At 37.5% G+C, this 18312-nt stretch overlaps 1 protein-coding gene across 7 annotated transcripts in view; it reads left to right on the forward strand.

Annotated features, from left to right (window-relative positions):
• The window catches only part of DYNC1I2 (dynein cytoplasmic 1 intermediate chain 2), a 78414-nt gene that overhangs the window by 39668 nt on the left and 20434 nt on the right, over window positions 1-18312 (forward strand). For 3 of the 7 annotated variants that reach the window (XM_063429719.1, XM_063429720.1, XM_063429722.1), the window contains exons 6-8: window positions 1258-1281; window positions 7086-7145; window positions 10149-10264. In XM_063429719.1, the coding sequence (XP_063285789.1) occupies window positions 1258-1281; window positions 7086-7145; window positions 10149-10264 (200 nt within the window). The remainder of the gene's footprint in view (window positions 1-1257; window positions 1282-7085; window positions 7146-10148; window positions 10265-18312) is intronic. The other 4 variants (XM_063429721.1, XM_063429723.1, XM_063429725.1 and 1 more) reach the window with 2 other exon arrangements.

Raw genomic sequence — 18312 nt, forward strand, 5'->3', positions numbered from 1 at the left:
CTCGTGTGGTGAGGATGGTCGGGGCGAAGGGCTCCGTCCGGCGCCATCTTGGGGATCCTGAGGCCCGGTCCTATGAGCCGTCATCAGGTCCAGAACCGTCGTTCCTCCCTTGGTCCCCCTCCTGGGTTGTTTTTTAGAGTTCTCTTTGTCCATGCTTGTCAAAAGGTGTCGATTTGGGTCTAGAATAGTGCTAAAGTAAGCTGTAAATTGTGCGTTGGGGCAGGAGCTCTACACAGCCACGTCCAGCTCGATCCCTGGTCAGGCCACGCCCCCCTGTGTGTGTGTTGTTAATTGATTAGTGAGAGTAAAAGTCGTTTAGTGTAATAGTTATTAGGTGTATTAATTGTACCTTATCAACCATTTGATTGCCAGACATACATCTAATACATAGCAAAATGAAATGTTTGGTACACTGCTATTCAAAGGATAGATTAAAATGTTGCTGGATCCTACATTTTAGGGAATTTTGTCAAGCCTGGCTCTAAGCACCAAATGTATTTTATAAAAAATTTAGTGTAAACATGTCATAAATTTATAGACTATAGAGTAACCACAAGTATAACTCTCCTTTAATCGTGTTTCCTAATGACATCTAATCAATGGGGAAAAGTGCTTATATTATTGTGATTCTTTCATAATCAAAAAGCTGCATTTCTAACAAATATTATAAAAATATTTATACCCGATCCACTAGAGATTTCATGTGGAATAATGTAACTCCTGTAACTAACATTGTTTTGGAGGTACCATTCAGTGATGTGATTTGTAATTATTTTTGATGTTCTGGCCATTTTAATAATTGCTACCAATTGTAGAAGAAGTGAAATTATATATTATAATATATTACGGTATAGATTTGGGCATTAAGGTGTTATGCTTTTAAGAATATAGTCCTTGATTTTGAAATGACACAATAGTGTTAAAAAAAAGGTTTCAAAGTAATTTATCTACAGAAGTCCTCATTAAAGTCTATGAAAATGTATGTAGATGAATCATTTGGAAATGTTTCTTACAGTATTAAATTATTAGAAAATCTTAATAAATTGAGGCCAAAGTCGGACCTGTTAACTCTAAACCCAGGGCCTATGGAATATCACCTGTCAGTGGAAAAGCGTAAAGGAAATTTCAATGTAAAATACAGCCAATCACATCTCTGAATGTACCTTCTATTTTTTTATATGTATATATTTATGTCAATGTTCAGATGTCTTGTCTTGTAATGCCTATTAACCTAATGTGCATGTGCTTATTTTACAGTGCTAGATCTGCTACTAACAAGAAGTAAAGCATATACCTTTTTTAAATCTAACAGATACTATCTGTAATATATATGTGTGTGTGCGTTAGTGTGTGTCTGTTTATAATATAGTTTTTTGGAGGAAATGTTATCTCTATAAGATGAAAATATATGATATCCCTATAACATAGCACCAAACATCGCTTTGACATATGAGATAAACCATGTTGATAACCCTACTGCCCCTCGCTTTAAAGATGGGAATTCTAATTGCAGTACATGTTAGCATGGTAGATTGTGGGAGAAAACACTTCTAACACAGTACTGAGATAAAAGGTTTAGTGAGAGTATGACAAAATATGCACAATATCCGCTTTGCACAGGGCTGAAAAATTGCTAGTCCACTCAAATGAGACAATTAAAGTTTACAGATCAGTAACTATCCTGCTTTGCCAGCTACTTAACAATCAGGTTAACATTAAGTGGGCTAGTAATGTCCCCCCTTTTGATCAATTACTTTTTTGCTCCTAGTTGGTACATTTTTGGGGGCATTTTCCAGGCCTGATTTTGCTTTTTTTTTTTTTTTTTTTTTTTTAACAAGTCAAGGCTAACCATCTGCACCCCACCTATTGCCCTTAAAACTTTAAAAGACCACTCCATGCACCATAACCACTTTATTGGGATCAAGGTATTATATTGCGAGGAGGTCACGTGCACCTGATTGATCTGCCCCTGAACTTTTGCTCCATGTCTAATGGCCTAATAGTTCCCCATTAAGAAAAGAGCGTAAAAAGGGAATGTATTTTTTTTTTCCAGTCTCTCTTCTCAACAATTCGGTCACGATTTAACCCCTTCAGGTAAGCCAGGACCTCCTCACACCATAACAACTTGATGTAGCCGTTATGGTGCCCAGAGTGTCCCTTTAATTTTGTTAATTTAGAATTTTGGCAGCACCACTTACCAATACTTTAAAGGGTGTATTTACTAAAGGAAGAATTCAAAGTAAGTTTCAAATTTAAGGTCATTTACTTAATGAACTCTGGCCTTAAATTTGAAATGTACTTTGTATTGTCACTTTACTAAATAAACCCTGTAAGTTTTTTGAAAAAAATGTTTAAGTAAATGTTCTATACTTTCCCTTAGACCAGAGATCAGGAAGTGGCTCCTAAAATGGTTACTGCTTACAAGAAGCTTATTTTGAGTATTTTAATTGATACTCTATGGATGTTTGGCTTTGCTGGTATATCAATAAAACAAATTGCCTTATAAATACAGCTTTCTGGCTTATAAACCCCACAATGCATTTGTCAACCCATGGCTTACACTTCGGCATGATTTGTAGAGAAGGGATACAAAGTGCTTGCTTTATGAATATCAGGTATTACGATTTCATAAAAAAGAAACCTGGTGTTTTATTCTGTAAATGACAGGAAGTAACGTAAGCACATATTTCTTCCTCGCAGGAATATAGCAAAAAACATCCATTCTCCCTATTACATTAAAACTGTAATAAGACTATACTCTGTGTTAATAGGAAATCAAGTTTTTGCCCAAAATCGCTGTGCATCTGACTATACCAATAATGTGAAATCAGAAAGGTGCTCGTTTTGCAAATTTGATAAGTTTGATTTAAAAAATAATGGTTTAGAAATCATTCTCAAATCATTTAATCTACGTGGGCCTAATATTTAAAATGCCGTTTGAATGCCTGGAATATGGACGTTGTAGTGGATACCCCTATCAAGGTTAATCACTAAACTGAGAATTAAGAAGTCGCAGTGAATTTCAAATTTAAGGCTGAATTGGGAAATATCGTAGTCGGCTATGATTCCAGTTTGGCTATTTTAAAACATGAAATTCACGTTGAATTCCCAACAATTGTCATTTACCGAATAACCCTGGATGTGATTTGCCAGCATAAAGCAAGTGTAAAACATCCAGTGGCTGCCATTTTTTAGTTTTAGGGAAAGAGTTGTATTAAAAATGAGCACAGTTATTGAAATCTGTCACTCTAATAGAAATCCCCCATAATGCCCCTTGGGGTTAAAGGTCCACTCTGCAGTGTCACCCCTCACCTGTATTTAAATCTTAAAAGGATGATATAACCACCTACACTGCAGCAGGGTGTAAGGGTTAAGAAGGCTAGCCCAGTTCTGTTGGATTTGGGAATTTGTATTAGATGTAAGGTGGCTTCACATGAAATGACAATTCTGAGCCTTAGGCAGTGCTTAACCTATAATTACAACAGTGTCACGTCTTGGAAACTCTATCACTTCTGCATCCCAGTGGAAATGCAGATAACTTCCTTACGAAACAGGGGATGTGTTTTCCCTTTTCCTGTACCAATATGACCATTTCCTGCACATGTTTTACCCTGTGGGCAATGTTACAAGATGCTGCTCTTTCACACGCAGGCAGTGTATGATCTGCACAAGATCACATGCTACAGACAGAGGGATCGTGTCTCAAAGTGAATGGGAAACAGACCAACACATTTTTGCAAAAAATGTTTTAAATTGCCAATAAACTTGTTAGATGCTTAACAAAATATGCAAGTTAGAAAATTTTTTAAAAAGATCGAAAAATCTCATTCGTGGCTGAGTTTGAGCACTTTTTCACTTAGATATTTTAGGTAAGAAAATTGCAACTAGATTGTCAGCTCTCCCAAGTGGTTTAGTGACCCAAGCCAAAGAAAATACGGACCGGCTTATTTGATAAACTACAAAGAGAATTGAAATGGGAATTAAGTGCTCAGAACAGCAAAGTAGGAAAAAATAACTAAATTGCATAATTTTTTATTTCAGCTTATTTTGGGCAAAAATTTTGCTTGTTTGTTCGCAATTCGGTGTTACGTGCGGCAAACTGCAAACGTAAAATCTGGTGATTAATTAATTAACCCATTATTAAAGATTATGTCAGTGAGCATCAAAGCCAAAATATACATTTAAAAAATTGCCACAAAAATACAGCTTGATAAATCAAACTTTTAAAATTCCTCTCATGCACTTATATTTTTTTATGATTTGAAAATGTTAAGGGGATTTTATAGTGTTAGAAATTCAAATCTGTATTCCTAACACTATAGTGCCCTCTGATCCCCCTTGCCTCCCCCATTCCTCATTCCCCTCCACCCTCTCTCCTCTCCCAGTCCCTAACTCCCCTTCATTTCCTTCCCCACTCCGCCCCGCACCACTCACTCCGCCCTCCTCTCCTCCCCCCACCCCCCCACCCCCTCGTCCGACAGGGGGTTTGCATAATTGCAAAAATGTGCACGCACCATGAGCCCATTGGGCACTCCCGATAGGAAATCATTGCTTCAATGCTTTCCCATGTTGATTTTACTGACGCTGGATATCTTCATGCAGAGCGTGAGGACGTCCAGCGTCAGGCGACCTTAAATCAGTTAGCTACCAGGAAGTGCCTCTAGCAGCTGTCTGATTTCCTGCAATGCAATCATTGCAGGTTTTTTAAAAACTGCAATTATTTTCATTGCTGGACTAAATGGTACTAGGACACTGCACCCAGACTGCTTCAGTGAGCTGTAGTGATCTGGGTGCCTATAGTGTCCCTTTAACATAGTGGGCTGTAGAGGTGGTTTATTATAACATTTATCACTATATTTTGTAAATTTTATTTTGCGAGAACAGTGTTTTTACCATAATTGATTACACTGATAATAATAATTGATTACACTGGAAAGGAAGGTGACAGAACCTACTGAAGTGCTCTTTATATCTTGTATCTATTTTATATCCTTATCATTCCAGTGTCAGTACTGCCATATTTTGATCCCTTTCACTTTAGAGAATTGTCTAACGGCTTACATCATCCAGTTGGAGCATGGAATGCCCACCGCTATTCTGAATAACTGATGTTCAATTCTTTCCACTCATTATTTGAATCTTCTGCCTTTGCCTGTTATATCCTCCTGTTGATGAAAGGTTATGTAAAGGTTTGGAGATGAGTCCACATTAGCCTAAATCCTTGTTCATATTTGGATTTGCTTAGTGATTTAGCCCAAGATGAGACCACATTGACTTCAGTCTGGATTCATTTCTGCAGTTTGCACTCTGTGGTTGCCAGAGATTAGTCTAAGGCAAGCATGTCAAACTCAAAGGCTAACAGGGGCCAAATAAACAAGGTTTAAGTTTGTGGGCCGCAAAAAAACTAAAACTTCAGTTTTCATAGAAACGTAGGTTTATTTAGAAAAGTACAGAATAAAAAAAGTTGACTATTGTGCATGTGTGGCAAAAGGCTGTGCTGCCAATTAGCATCTCCATGGGGAGCGTTCACCACCTCTATGCAGACCCAATCTAATACACTGACACCTCATCCCATTCTAATACACTGCCCACAAATCAAATACATTGTCCCCAAATTTAATACGCTGCCCCCTCCCCCATTCTAATATACTGCCCACAAATCAAATACATTGTCCCCAAATTTAATACGCTGCCCCTCCCCATTCTAATACACTGCTCACAAATCAAATACATTGTCCCCAAATTTAATACGCTGCCCCCTCCCCCATTCTAATATACTGCTCACAAATCAAATACATTGTCCCCAAATTTAATACGCTGCCCCTCCCCCATTCTAATATACTGCCCACAAATCAAATACATTGTCCCCAAATTTAATACGATGCCCCCTCCCCCCATTCTAATATACTGCTCACAAATCAAATACATTGTCCCCAAATTTAATACGATGCCCCCTCCCCCATTCTAATATACTGCCCACAAATCAAATACATTGTCCCCAAATTTAATACGCTGCCCCCTCCCCCATTCTAATATACTGCCCACAAATCAAATACATTGTCCCCAAATTTAATACGATGCCCCCTCCCCCCATTCTAATACACTGCCCACAAATCAAATACATTGTCCCCAAATTTAATACGATGCCCCCTCCCCCCATTCTAATACACTGCCCACAAATCAAATACATTGCCCCCCAAATCAATACTACCCCTATTTAACACACTGCATCCCCCTCCCACCACTCTAATATACTGACCAACTCCCTCGCCCAATTTAATACACTGACAGAATACCTCACACATAAAACACAATAAAAGATTGAAGATTCTGTCCATTTGTTTAATAAAGCCTGTGGAGATTGTATACACCTACATCCAGTATCTTGGAATTTCTTTTGGTGCTGCACCCCAGGAAAAAGGCACAGCTCTGAATCTGAGTATCCAGATCCTTACCAAAGTGGCCACCATTCCTTGTGCTAATTAGCTTTTAGTCTGAGCCAGCTTGTGGAGTGGCTCGGAATCATGTGAGTGGATCCAACATTGATTGTACCAATTACCCAGCTTTTACTCCATTACCCTATGTTTATGTTACTTTTTCTTTTTAGATGCATCTACTGTATGTGCCACTTGTGGTAACATTTTATCTACAGTGTTCTCTCACCACGATTTATTACATACATCTCCCCTGATGTTTTGCCAGCATTATGGCTGTTAAAGTATTATGGGAGATGCAATCCATAATATATGGAATGCTGAAGGTTGACTACCCCTGATCTACAGGGTTATTCGGTAAAGTGTGAATGGATGGTAATTGTAATAAGTCTTTCATTATCAGTTATTTATTGCTGACTGTTCTGGTGAAGAAAGGGTTAAGAAATATGTGTACATCATGCTTGATTTCCTGTGTTTCTTGTGTACGGGATTTTAGAAGACTAGGGCATATTACTAACTGTATGATTGTATTCTTTTTTTCCCCCACTAAATAATAAATGTACTTGATGACTTTAACAATTCCAGTGTGTTTGCTTAACTAATCTCTGACCTTTTCCGCTAACGCTGCATGGTTGTCTGGCAACCAATCAGGACGCTACATTGGGATACTGACCCGTCAGTTCTACAGCTGCATTCTGACTCCGACCTGGGGTATTGCAACTTTTAATTTTTTGCATGTATATGAGTAATCAAAAATATTAAATTTACATTAAAAAAACGTTAAATTGATTTATAGAACTTGCATTTTTATATGTATTATTTGACTGATCTATCATAAAATCTAAATGTGTATATTTTAATGCTATGAATCTATGTACCAAAACCACTTCATTAAGCTGAAATTGTTTTAGTTAATTAAAGTGTATTATTGGTAAGCTCTACCGTTATACTATTACACAAACAAGGACAGCTTCATAAAATTACAACATTTAATTTAGGTTTTTGACTGATTTCCTCCTTCTTGTCTTTATTAAAAATGTTAGTCACCTGAAATTAACTTAATTTTGCATTTGTTTTTGTTTAAAGGAACACTTATAGGGTAGGTAACACAAACGTGTGAAAAAACACCATCAAGCCATCCTGACCCTCCCTCCCCCTCTTGCCCTCTGAAATATAGCAAAATCCTACTTTTATTACAGTCTGCTACTGCTGATTATGCCCATAATCTGCCTGCTTGGCTGAAATCATCAGAAGTGCTGATCTGAGCCTATCACAATGCATTTCCATAGGAAAGCATTGGATTGGCTTACACTGTCCAGGAAGCGGATCAGGGGCAGAGCCAGCACAAGCTAAATTCAGCCTTGGCCAATCAGCATCTCCTCATAGAAATGAATTGAATCTATACATCTGTATGAGAAAAGTTCATTGTCTCCTTGCAGAGGGTAGAGACACTGAATGTTAGTTCTACACAATGTGCAGCACTGCCCCAGGAAGCACCTCTAGCAGCCATCTGAGGAGTGGCCAGTGGAGGTATCCCTATGTTGTAATGTAAACACTGTGCATTTTCTCTGAAAAAACATGTTTACGGCAAAAAGCCTGAAGGGACTGACTATACTCACCAGAAAAAATACAATAAGCTGTAGTTATTCTGGTGACTATAGTGTCCCTTACAGTTGATGATCTTCAGTTCCTACTATTTACCACCACCCAACTGCCAATGTGTGAATTTCAAATTACCTGTAGTGAAGTGACTCATTCAACAACTAGCTGAATAAGTATTGGTGATGTAGTCCAAATCATCCTAGGACCCAAGGTAGGGTACACCTTCTCCATGACTTGTCATTGATTAGACATTCGGGCCATACACGGTGTGTCAGATCCAGCACTTGCATTTAAGATCATAGTTTGGATATCCTTGTTCCCCATTGGTTTTACATTGACTACAAAGTGTAATGGTTGTTCAGCAATATGTAGCAATCTCTGCTTACCACGTGGTTCATCATGTGGCCTCCCACTCAGATACCTTAAAGGACCACTATAGTGCCAGGAAAAGACTCGTTTTCCTGGCACTATAGTGCCCTGAGGGTGCCCCCACCCTCAGGGTCCCACTGCCATGGCGCTGAAGGGGGAGGAAGGGGTTAATCCCTTACCTTTTTTCCTGCGCCGGGCTCCCTCGGCGCTGGGACTCTCCTCCCTCTTCTGACGTCCCTGGCTGAATGCACATGTGTGGCAAGAGCCACGCGTGCATTTAGCCAGGGATGCTTTCCTATGGACGCTGGCGTCTTCTCACTGTGAAAGTCACAGTGAGAAGCGTGGAAGCGCCTCTAGCGTTTGTCAGTGAGACAGCCACTAGAGTCTGGATTAACCCTAAAGTAAACATAGCAGTTTCTCTGAAACTGCTATGTTTACAGCAGGCAGGGTTAAACCTAGCTGGACCTGGCACCCAGACCACTTCATTAAGCTGAAGTGGTCTGGGTGCCTATAGTGGTCCTTTAACACAGGAACTCCTCCAGCAAAGAGCCACGGCACTTGACCATGTATGGTTTTATTATCTTGCCCATCAAATAATACAAGCTATAAAGTTTCAACAGGAATGCCTTGTGCATTCTAGAAAGCAATAATAGCTGCGTGCAGCCCTTTGATCTCTGTTATAACCCTCCCGGCTCTAGTTAACAGATTTGTTTATGAGCCGTGATGAGTTCATTAAGCCATGGCTGATAATTATATTAAAATCCCAGCTAATTAGCTAATCTACATGAACTACGTATCTCTGTTTAAATATTTCATTATACTCTGTTTTCAATTGAAAGGTGAAATATCCCCATAGCACTTAAAAAAAAACAAAAAACAAAGTATGAATGCGAGAAACCTTTAATTAGATCTGCAAGGTGATACCATATTGTGGCTTTCTATTTTTTAATGTGACGATGATCCTATCACGGTGATCCTGGACAACTCTTAGATGCTGGGGTGCCAAGGATCACCATCACTACTTTGACATGCCTCAGTTACCTTTCTGTGAAATGTCCTACTTTTGGAAACCAGTGAAAGGGGAACCTGGCACATAGGAAAGCTGTCCTTAATATTGGCTCTTATAGATCCTGGATTTAAATTTTGTGTATAGAGAGTGTTAACTTTATTACCCAATTTAAATAAAGTGTTTAATCCAGTTCTGTTGCAAACATAAGCATCATTCCTCCCAGTTATTATATTATTATTATTTTAACTGTCAGAATGTTTTCACATTTGAAATCATGCATCTTATTCTTGAGTCCGTATTGGAGGTTTTATCCAAGTGTTGTGATCTTGTGGTGCATATTTGTTAAGTATCCCGAGTGGCATATGCCTGGTTTCCATATTGTTCGTCCTACTTTTTCCAACCTGCACGCCCCTTTAATAAATTTCTGTGTGTGAATTTATAGAAAAATATTCCAAAGTTAACTTGTACAACCAACTCAACATTCGTGCACTGATACCAAAAGTTATCATTTAGTTTATGTTGACTTTTTCGAGAGTTCATGGTAACACCTGTATTCTTTGTATATTTAGATCTGGTTAAATGTTTATATTTATTATTATAAATATATTTAGATATGGCTCTGTCCCTGTAAAGGAAATGCAACAATCCTTACTATTTTCTTCTGTTGTCTTTTTCATGTACAGTTACTTAACATGTCTTATACTTCATTGCATTTTTTCTTTTCTTTTGTGAAGGCATGGACCGGTGAAGCTCAGTATGGCTAAGATTACTCAGGTTGATTTCCCACCACGTGAGACTGTCACATACACTAAAGAGACTCAGACACCGGTCGTGGCACATGAAAATGAAGGCAAGTTATTACATTCACTGCGTTTTCATAAATTACTAGTTTAATTGGCCGAGTCCAATCAGTATTCTCAAATTAAGAAAATATTTTAAAGACATTAACACTCACGAACAATATAAAGATCATGGTGTTAAGGCACTGTAAAACAAATGTAAATGTTATAAATGTGCTTTTGTTTTTTTAAGTGTTTCAATTTGCAGTTATTCACCGTAAAATCTCCAAACGCCTCTGTGTTTGGGTTATCTATTAAGAAGTTTGAAGATTGTGGTGTGCACAGTATTACCATGTTGCTTAGTTACACACCATGTGTCTGGGGGTACATGCATGGCAATGTCTTATGTACTGCTGGCCGATCAATGCGTCTGGTGGCATAACAGGGGGTGCTTAGCTCTATGCTTCAGGTAAACAGGTGTCAACAAATCTGTTCAATAGAAAGCTTTCCTGCAACCTTTAAATAACTTATTTAGAAGAGAGAACTTGCTGGGAACATTGTGACATAGAAGGATTTTTTTTTTTTTTTTTTTTTTAAACCCCTTGTCATGAAATGGTCACACTTTAAGTACGTTCTATAAATATGTCATGTATAACTTTCTGATTGGCAAGCAGTTGACATTCAGACCTGCTCAGTCCTCTTTATGTACATCAACTTAAAAAAAAAAAGTTTTTATTCACATCGTTTGAGGGTTTTTTTCTTGTTTTTTTTTTTTTTTTTACTTTTTCTTATTTATTTATTTTGAATCTGTTTTCTTAAAAAATAGTTGGGATTGTCTCTTTAAATTTCTGCACAACTGAGCTTGTTAACACCATAAAATAGTAATTCTGCCCTAGTCTAGTTGCAATGGCACAAGACAACCCCACCTGACAGGGTGATATAAAACTGGCTATGGAATAAAAGTTATTGTCACATGTGACAAGATCACGCACATTATGTATGTATGTATGTATGTATGTATTCGTTTGCTTTTAAAAGCTGTTGAATATCTGAAAAGAAAAAATTGTGTTGTTCAATGACCGCTCTTAAGAAATGTCCTGAATGCACTGCCTCCTTGTGAAATAAATGTACGTGTTTATTTTTTTTTTATATATCTATATCTCTAAATAATTGTTTGACAGACACTAAAAATGATCCTCCTCTAACCGGGAATCGGGCTCTGAGATTAATCTAGGCAACGTTCAAATCTAAATCTTTCTCCAACTATGTGAATTTGTGCACCACTTGGTTAAACCACAGTGCTGATCTGTTGCATGGGGATGTTTTTAAAAATCTTTCATTTGTTCACTGCAGGAATAGAACACGTACTAATGTTTATATAATGCGTGTCTCTCAGGACTTTGATTTGGAGGTACAAGTTTGAAACTATAAAAGCAAACAGATACGCTGTAAGCATACAAGATATAAGCAATGTAATGGACAGTCATCAATATCAAACAGCCGTTTTAAAGAACTGACCTACATGCAAAATAAAATAATCCGTACTATAGACCAGGCATAGACAACCTTCGTCACTCCAGATGTTGTAGTCCACATCTCCCATGATGCTTTGACTGCAGTATGGCTGTAGGAGAATTATGGGAGATGCAGTACACATCTGGAGTCACAAAGGTAGCTTACCCCTGCTATAGATATGTTAAAATGTTACACATATGGTAGAGATTTTTCAGTTGCTGTTTTGGGTGGAAATCGCTAAATATTAAGAGGAATTGTATTTGTTTCCATAGTGATTATTTTTTTTTTTTTTTTTATGATAGTGGCTTCTCATCATGTTTGGAATATTTAAAAGGCACGTACCGGTATTTGCTTTGTGTTATGTATTGAATTACCCCCTCCCCTTCCCCTTTCCCATCTACAAAAAAAAAAAACCTAAAAACTAAATACAGGGTTACTAAAACCCGTTCCCCTTGGAACCTTTGAAATAATCGTGTCATTGTGCCATACTGCATTGTACACGTAACCCATTAGTCCCACAAAATGACATTATCTTTGTATTCTACCATTTCATGTCATTTACTCTATATTTTAATACACGGGTGATGTTAATTGAGATCAATTTTTTCATTAAGCATTTGTTTTACGGAATTAATCTAAATTCAGACTCTGAGCACGCAGAGTGACTGTGCTTAGAACATACAAAGAATAGGTTATTGCTGGAACTGCATGCATTATTGTTTGACATGTAGACGTGTTCTAAATATACATATTTCAAAGCCCCTGTTTATTCATTCCACTACTGCCTCTCTCTCTGCATTCCTTGGGCATGCCCAAAATATCAAATGAAATGCAGCTAGAAATCTTGATATGAAGACACCTTGAGCTTAACAAAAGACACCCATTTCACAGATGATTTAACTTTGATTAACCTGCTCTGCGGCAAAAGATTATTCAGACAACTGGAATTTCGGTCTATAGTGTTATTGTCGGCTGCAGCCTAATTTACAGAGCTGTTTTTTCCCTTCCATCTCACCAAAATACATCACAATTTTGATGTTATCGCAAAGTAAGAATTCCCTGGTTCATTAAACCAGGTTTTAGCATCTATTGACAAGAAGTTTGTCATTTCTTAAGGCATCTGCTACTTGTCTGCCATTTTTACCATTCTATATGTAACCTTAGCTCTCCTGTCACGCAAAGCATGGAGTTAATCACTTAGCAAAAGGCAATGAATATTCAGTAATACATTTACGTGACACATAAGGGCCTCGCAGTTACTAAGTTCGTGTGAAGTTTCCCCCTCCTCTCTCTTTGTTTTACATCTTCAATTTTGTGCTGAAATTCAAGATTAAAAAAAAAAAACAAACACAGGAATCAAAGGGAAGAAATCATTTGGAAGGGGGAAAAAAATAAATACAAGTATAGATAATATGCATATGTAAATAATGAATATATGTGCATATTGGTCCACAGTGATGTAATGGTAGGCCAGCATTTTATCGCTAGTCATCTTCTAATAAACATTTTTGAACTTACAATATTATATTGATTGTTTAATAGATATAAAATGTATTGTATATTTTTAACCTGAGACGTGCCATACAAGTTTTGTAATACAAATAATTGTGTTTATATTCTATTGAATTTTATTAAGTGTTCTGAATGACATTCTTTTGTCCATTATGACATTAAAGGTCAGTTTTGATTATTATTTCAGATATTGTTTACTGATTTAATAATATGTTTGGCGAGGGGAGTTCTTACCAGGACTATATGTATACGGCGTGAATAACTTTTACGAAAGCAAATTGTTGCCCACTCCTACTAACTTTGATGCATATTGCAATTTTATAATGATGTTTGACACTTGGAATAATATCCCTATTCAAATGGAATGCCCCAATCCTGCTTGGCCGTAGTTATTAATTATGTCAGTTTGTCCAATTGATATTACCCCTGGGACTCGTTTTGATCTCCGTAGTCACGTGACACATGGGGGCACTAGTAGATCAGAAGGCTTAGATGACTATTTACTAGTTGTGATGCTTTGACAACTGACTTACAGAATTTAGGCCAAAACCGCAGAATTTTGAGAAAGTAATCTCGATTTCAGCTATTTTAGCCCAGTTGTTGCATGTCTGTTGTAAAACCATCATAAATCACTATACAGATACAGTGAGTAACTCATAAAATGTAATTTAGCAAATCTTTTCAACTGATGACGATAGACGTATTTTACAGAATTGATTTTATATTTGATTTTTTTTTTTTAAATAATAATTTTGTAGCAATAGAGGCTCCTAAATTCTGTTTAGGATATGATGTCTTCCCTATCAGAATGTTTTCTATTTGGATATAAGACTTTCTATTTTAAAATTCTGTTAATTTTGTTTATGCATCCATATTGTTTGAATTCTCTGTTTTTATTTTAAATATAATTATTATTATTTTTGAATGCTTTAATTTTCTTTTTATCTGATGCATTGTTTATATTTAGCAATTAACAAGAAGATACGATCAGATTTATTTACAATATTTTGCATAGGGACTTTCTTGCACCTAACTAATTGAATTATCAATTACTTTTCAAACCCAGATCTCTGCTGCATGTGGAATGCAAAACGGACAGATAGATCTGCCAAAGACCGCTTCTTTCAGTCTTCTACTGTCCATCAACACCTCCTTTCCATGATTGCTTTGCCCCCAAAAAGCTTTTTCTCTTTTTCCAAGAATCACAAAAGCACTAACTGGCATGCTTTGTAAAGAAGTGTCACAGTGTTAGGGAGTGCAGATCAGTAAGAATTCTTTGAAGCGCTCTTTCCCCTTTGCACCACCGCCTCCTCAGCAGGGTCACTAAGATCACTAGCTTTTCTTGAAATGGCCATTTTCACTGGCAGGTGCATTATACCCTGTATTTTCAGATTGTTTTTCCATTCTGAATGCTTGGCAGGTTGATTGCTCGGGCTGCATTGACGGAGAAAGGGCTGACAAATGCGGTTGGGCCGGCAGAAAAGACAGTGATTACTGTTTTCCTTTGTGGCTGATTGAGGCCCTTGAAAGAAAAGATTTTAACCTTCACCATTTGGTTCAAAAGTATGAGCATATATTGAAATCATTCATGCCATTTATCCGAGTTCTGTAAACTTGTCAGAACGTGCAAATCACTCAATTTCAAGTAATGTCGGACTGGCACGTGGCGTTACCGTTAGTATTAAGGCACCCATCCTTCGAAGAACATGAAAAAAAATGGGGGGGAAAACACAATAAGCCATCCCCTGTCCTTTTTTTTTTTTTTTTTTTTTTTTTAAACCCTACAATTAAACTACAAGTCGCGTTTTGTGCTATCTAAGCATTTACAGCTTTTCCTAAAGGCGTGCCCTATATACTTTGCAAATTACTGTAGCAGGGCTGGCTAAAAGGTAGGTCCCTAAAAGCAGGCAAAGCATCATGTGACTTGTAGTACTGCAGCAGCTGCCTGCCATACAAGCCACCACAATGCTGTTGATATCATAATATATCTCTGCTAATAAGAAACTGTAATGATTTACCAGTACATTAATTTGCTCCATATTATACAAAGTAAAAGGGCCTCTGTGTACAGGTCTGCATTAGTGTATCTGTAGATGGGTGTGTTTATTTGTATCCATAACAATCCAATGTCCTGTGTAAATCCATAGTTTTCTAATTTGAACATCTTTTTTATGTTCCAAACAGACTTGTTATCCTGTAGATTTTAAGGATAAAGTTATTCAAACAATGACTTTTTACAGCTTGCCGCATTTTTTTTTTTTTTTTTTTTACTTTGGAATGAACCTAACGTGAACATATTCAATGAGAGGGATTTTTCACCTGCGTAAGAGTGTCCGACTTTTTTTGTGTGCTCGATCCCATCTATGTGTGTGGTTTGGCAGCTGGTTACAGACCCCGCAAGCTGTATTACTTTTGTATTGCAGGGGTAAAGATTTGACGGAGAGACCGCCTGCAGTGCCAGTAATTGCACATTCTTGCCATTGGGGAAAGCCATGATTGGAAGCAGCCAAGCAGAAAAATGCTGTACCATCCCATCGTCACTCCATAGCAGAAAGAGACAATTCCCAGCACAACCATCTGGACGTTGCTATCTTGTCAGCTGGCTAGGCTTCTTGGGTACAGGGCTTTGCAGCTGTTCCACATCCCTTGACCACTTTTAAAAAAAAAAAAAAAAAAATATTTTATTTAATGCTTTGGATAACTTTGAACATGGGTCAGAGGCATCGCTGAGACAAACAAGTTGAGCCCCTGTTGAAAAGCTGCTCATTATCTGAGATAAATCTCATTCTGGTCCCCTGCTGCCATTTCCTCATACACAGATGACATAGCTGTATGACCAATATATCATTTACCGTGGGAGGCATGGCGAATGAAGGGCAGGGATAGGAAGTGCTGCTTCATCTGCATTTAGCCAAGTCATTAAGGGTGTATTCTGTTCCTCCGTTTGCAGTAGTAGGATATATAGTGATTATGCTAAGCAGTTATCAAACCATCCTACAAGCAGTGCCTCCCTTTATGCAGTGGTAGAGACTTTTACATTATTCATGGAAATTAGGAAAATACATTTTGGTTTCAGATTCTCATTGTCAAACATGATACTGGGTGGCAAATGAGACTTGCATCCTAGACAGCAGCAAAGCAAAATGCAGTCTGGGCTATTGTGTTTAGTAAGGATTTGTCTTAGAATGGCAATCTAAAAGCTAATGAAAGACATCTTTATGCCAAGCAAGGCTCCATTAGAAGAAAGATCACAAGCCCACTTTGGGACGTTCTCGTCCATCATTCGCTATGCTTTGTTCTGCACGTTTTAATATGCCATTGTGTTGCACTCAACTATTCAGCAACTATTGTTTTGTTTGACTTCATAATAACTACATAGAAAAATATATTTATATTGACGTGATTGCCACAGAGACTTCCAGGCAAAATGTTTTACTACAGTTTACACAATGCTGGTCGCCTGTGCAATTGTTTATAAAATAGCTTTACGAATTGGAAATATCGGGCTCGGTGTCAAAGCTCTATATATACTTTAATCTGTGTTAAACAACCAGGTATTTGTATACTGCAGGGGTGTCTGACCTGTGTGGTACTATAATTCCTAGAATTGTAGTACCGTGGAGGTCACGAGTGGGCATACATAATGTAACTAAGATGTGATAATAATTATTTCAATTTAAATTGTAGGACAGTGGTTTCCCTTTAAATAAAACCACAATAATATATATTGACTTTAGTCTATGCAAATGGTTGCTTAGCCTGGGTTAATCCACCTGCTGTACAGGTAAGTGGTTTTATTTCAGCCTTTCGTCCTTCCCTGGTTAGTGAAATAGGTACCACAGCAGTTAGATGATAAAAAATTGATGCACCCACAAGGATTTTTATTTTTAACTTTTTAATAAGTCTCTCTAGCACAACTTAGTAGTTCTCCCGTTGGTAGAACCTTTTCTATGCTACAAAATAGAACGTCCCTCACTATGGGAATATTGTATGGAGGTAATTTTATTAAGCGGCAAAGAGCCTGTTCATTGAAATACTAGTGTTTACGCAGCTTCAAGTTGCTTATTAAAAGAAAAGACACATTTTTTTTTCTTGTGGGAGCTGACTGTTCTTTTAATAGACTTCATAAAATATATTTACTCACAATATGTTTACCTCTAAATAACCATAGCCCACGGTTTCAAATAGATTTACTCTAAAAAAAATTGATCTTAACTATCCTCTAATTAGTGCTGTATACGCTTCCTAATTTTATATTTGCAATAATTTACTGTGTGTAGATACTTTTAAACCAAAATCTCAATAAGTTGCTGATTGGCATTGCTCTAAATGGGACTGATTTGAATTTCTAAGATAATCAAAGTGAAAAGATAGTCTGCGGCCTCTCTCAGCAGATAAAGGCATTGAACAACAGGAGAGAATCCCATCGACCTTCTTGTAGTCTGATGTCACGGACCTCCTTGTGTGGCCAGAGCCAATGACTAAAAGTGTGAGGGCAGAATAGCAGCAGGCAGCGTGTGCAGCCACTGCAGACTGTGAGTCACATAATGCTCAGCCAACTCCACGGCTGACTGAGTGTCATGTGAATGGCAATTGAAATCTGATAGAAGCGGAGTTTCACCCTGTTTCCTGTGCTTGAAACTTAGTCTTATCTCATTCGTAACAGAGAACATTAATTTGGCGTTACTTTATTACAAATAAATCTGGCATTTTAAAATATTTTATTTATCTATTTATTTATTTTAGCCTAAGATTGATCACAATTTTAATTAAGGTTTTTGTGTTAATGCAAGATGAGACTGGAAGCCAGTTTTGGTTAAAAAAAAAAAAAAAAAATCTCTGACCAGGCATGGAAAATGTACAAACCATTTGTAGGAAATGCATCTTTTGTCCGACAATCCGGCTTTTCTTTTGTGGATGCATATAATCTCCGCTCCTTCGTCAGCCATGAATATTGGAGCGTGTTTACCTAGCGCTGTAAACCTGCCTAGTTCATATTCGTACCATGTGTGCAGAATCACTAGAAAAATGCAGAGATTATTTCTTTGATCATGTATCCACTACACTTATTAGGAGGCCTCCCGTGACTCCC

The sequence above is a fragment of the Pelobates fuscus genome, chromosome 8 (genome assembly GCF_036172605.1).
Source record: "Pelobates fuscus isolate aPelFus1 chromosome 8, aPelFus1.pri, whole genome shotgun sequence".
Lineage (NCBI taxonomy): Eukaryota > Metazoa > Chordata > Amphibia > Anura > Pelobatidae > Pelobates > Pelobates fuscus.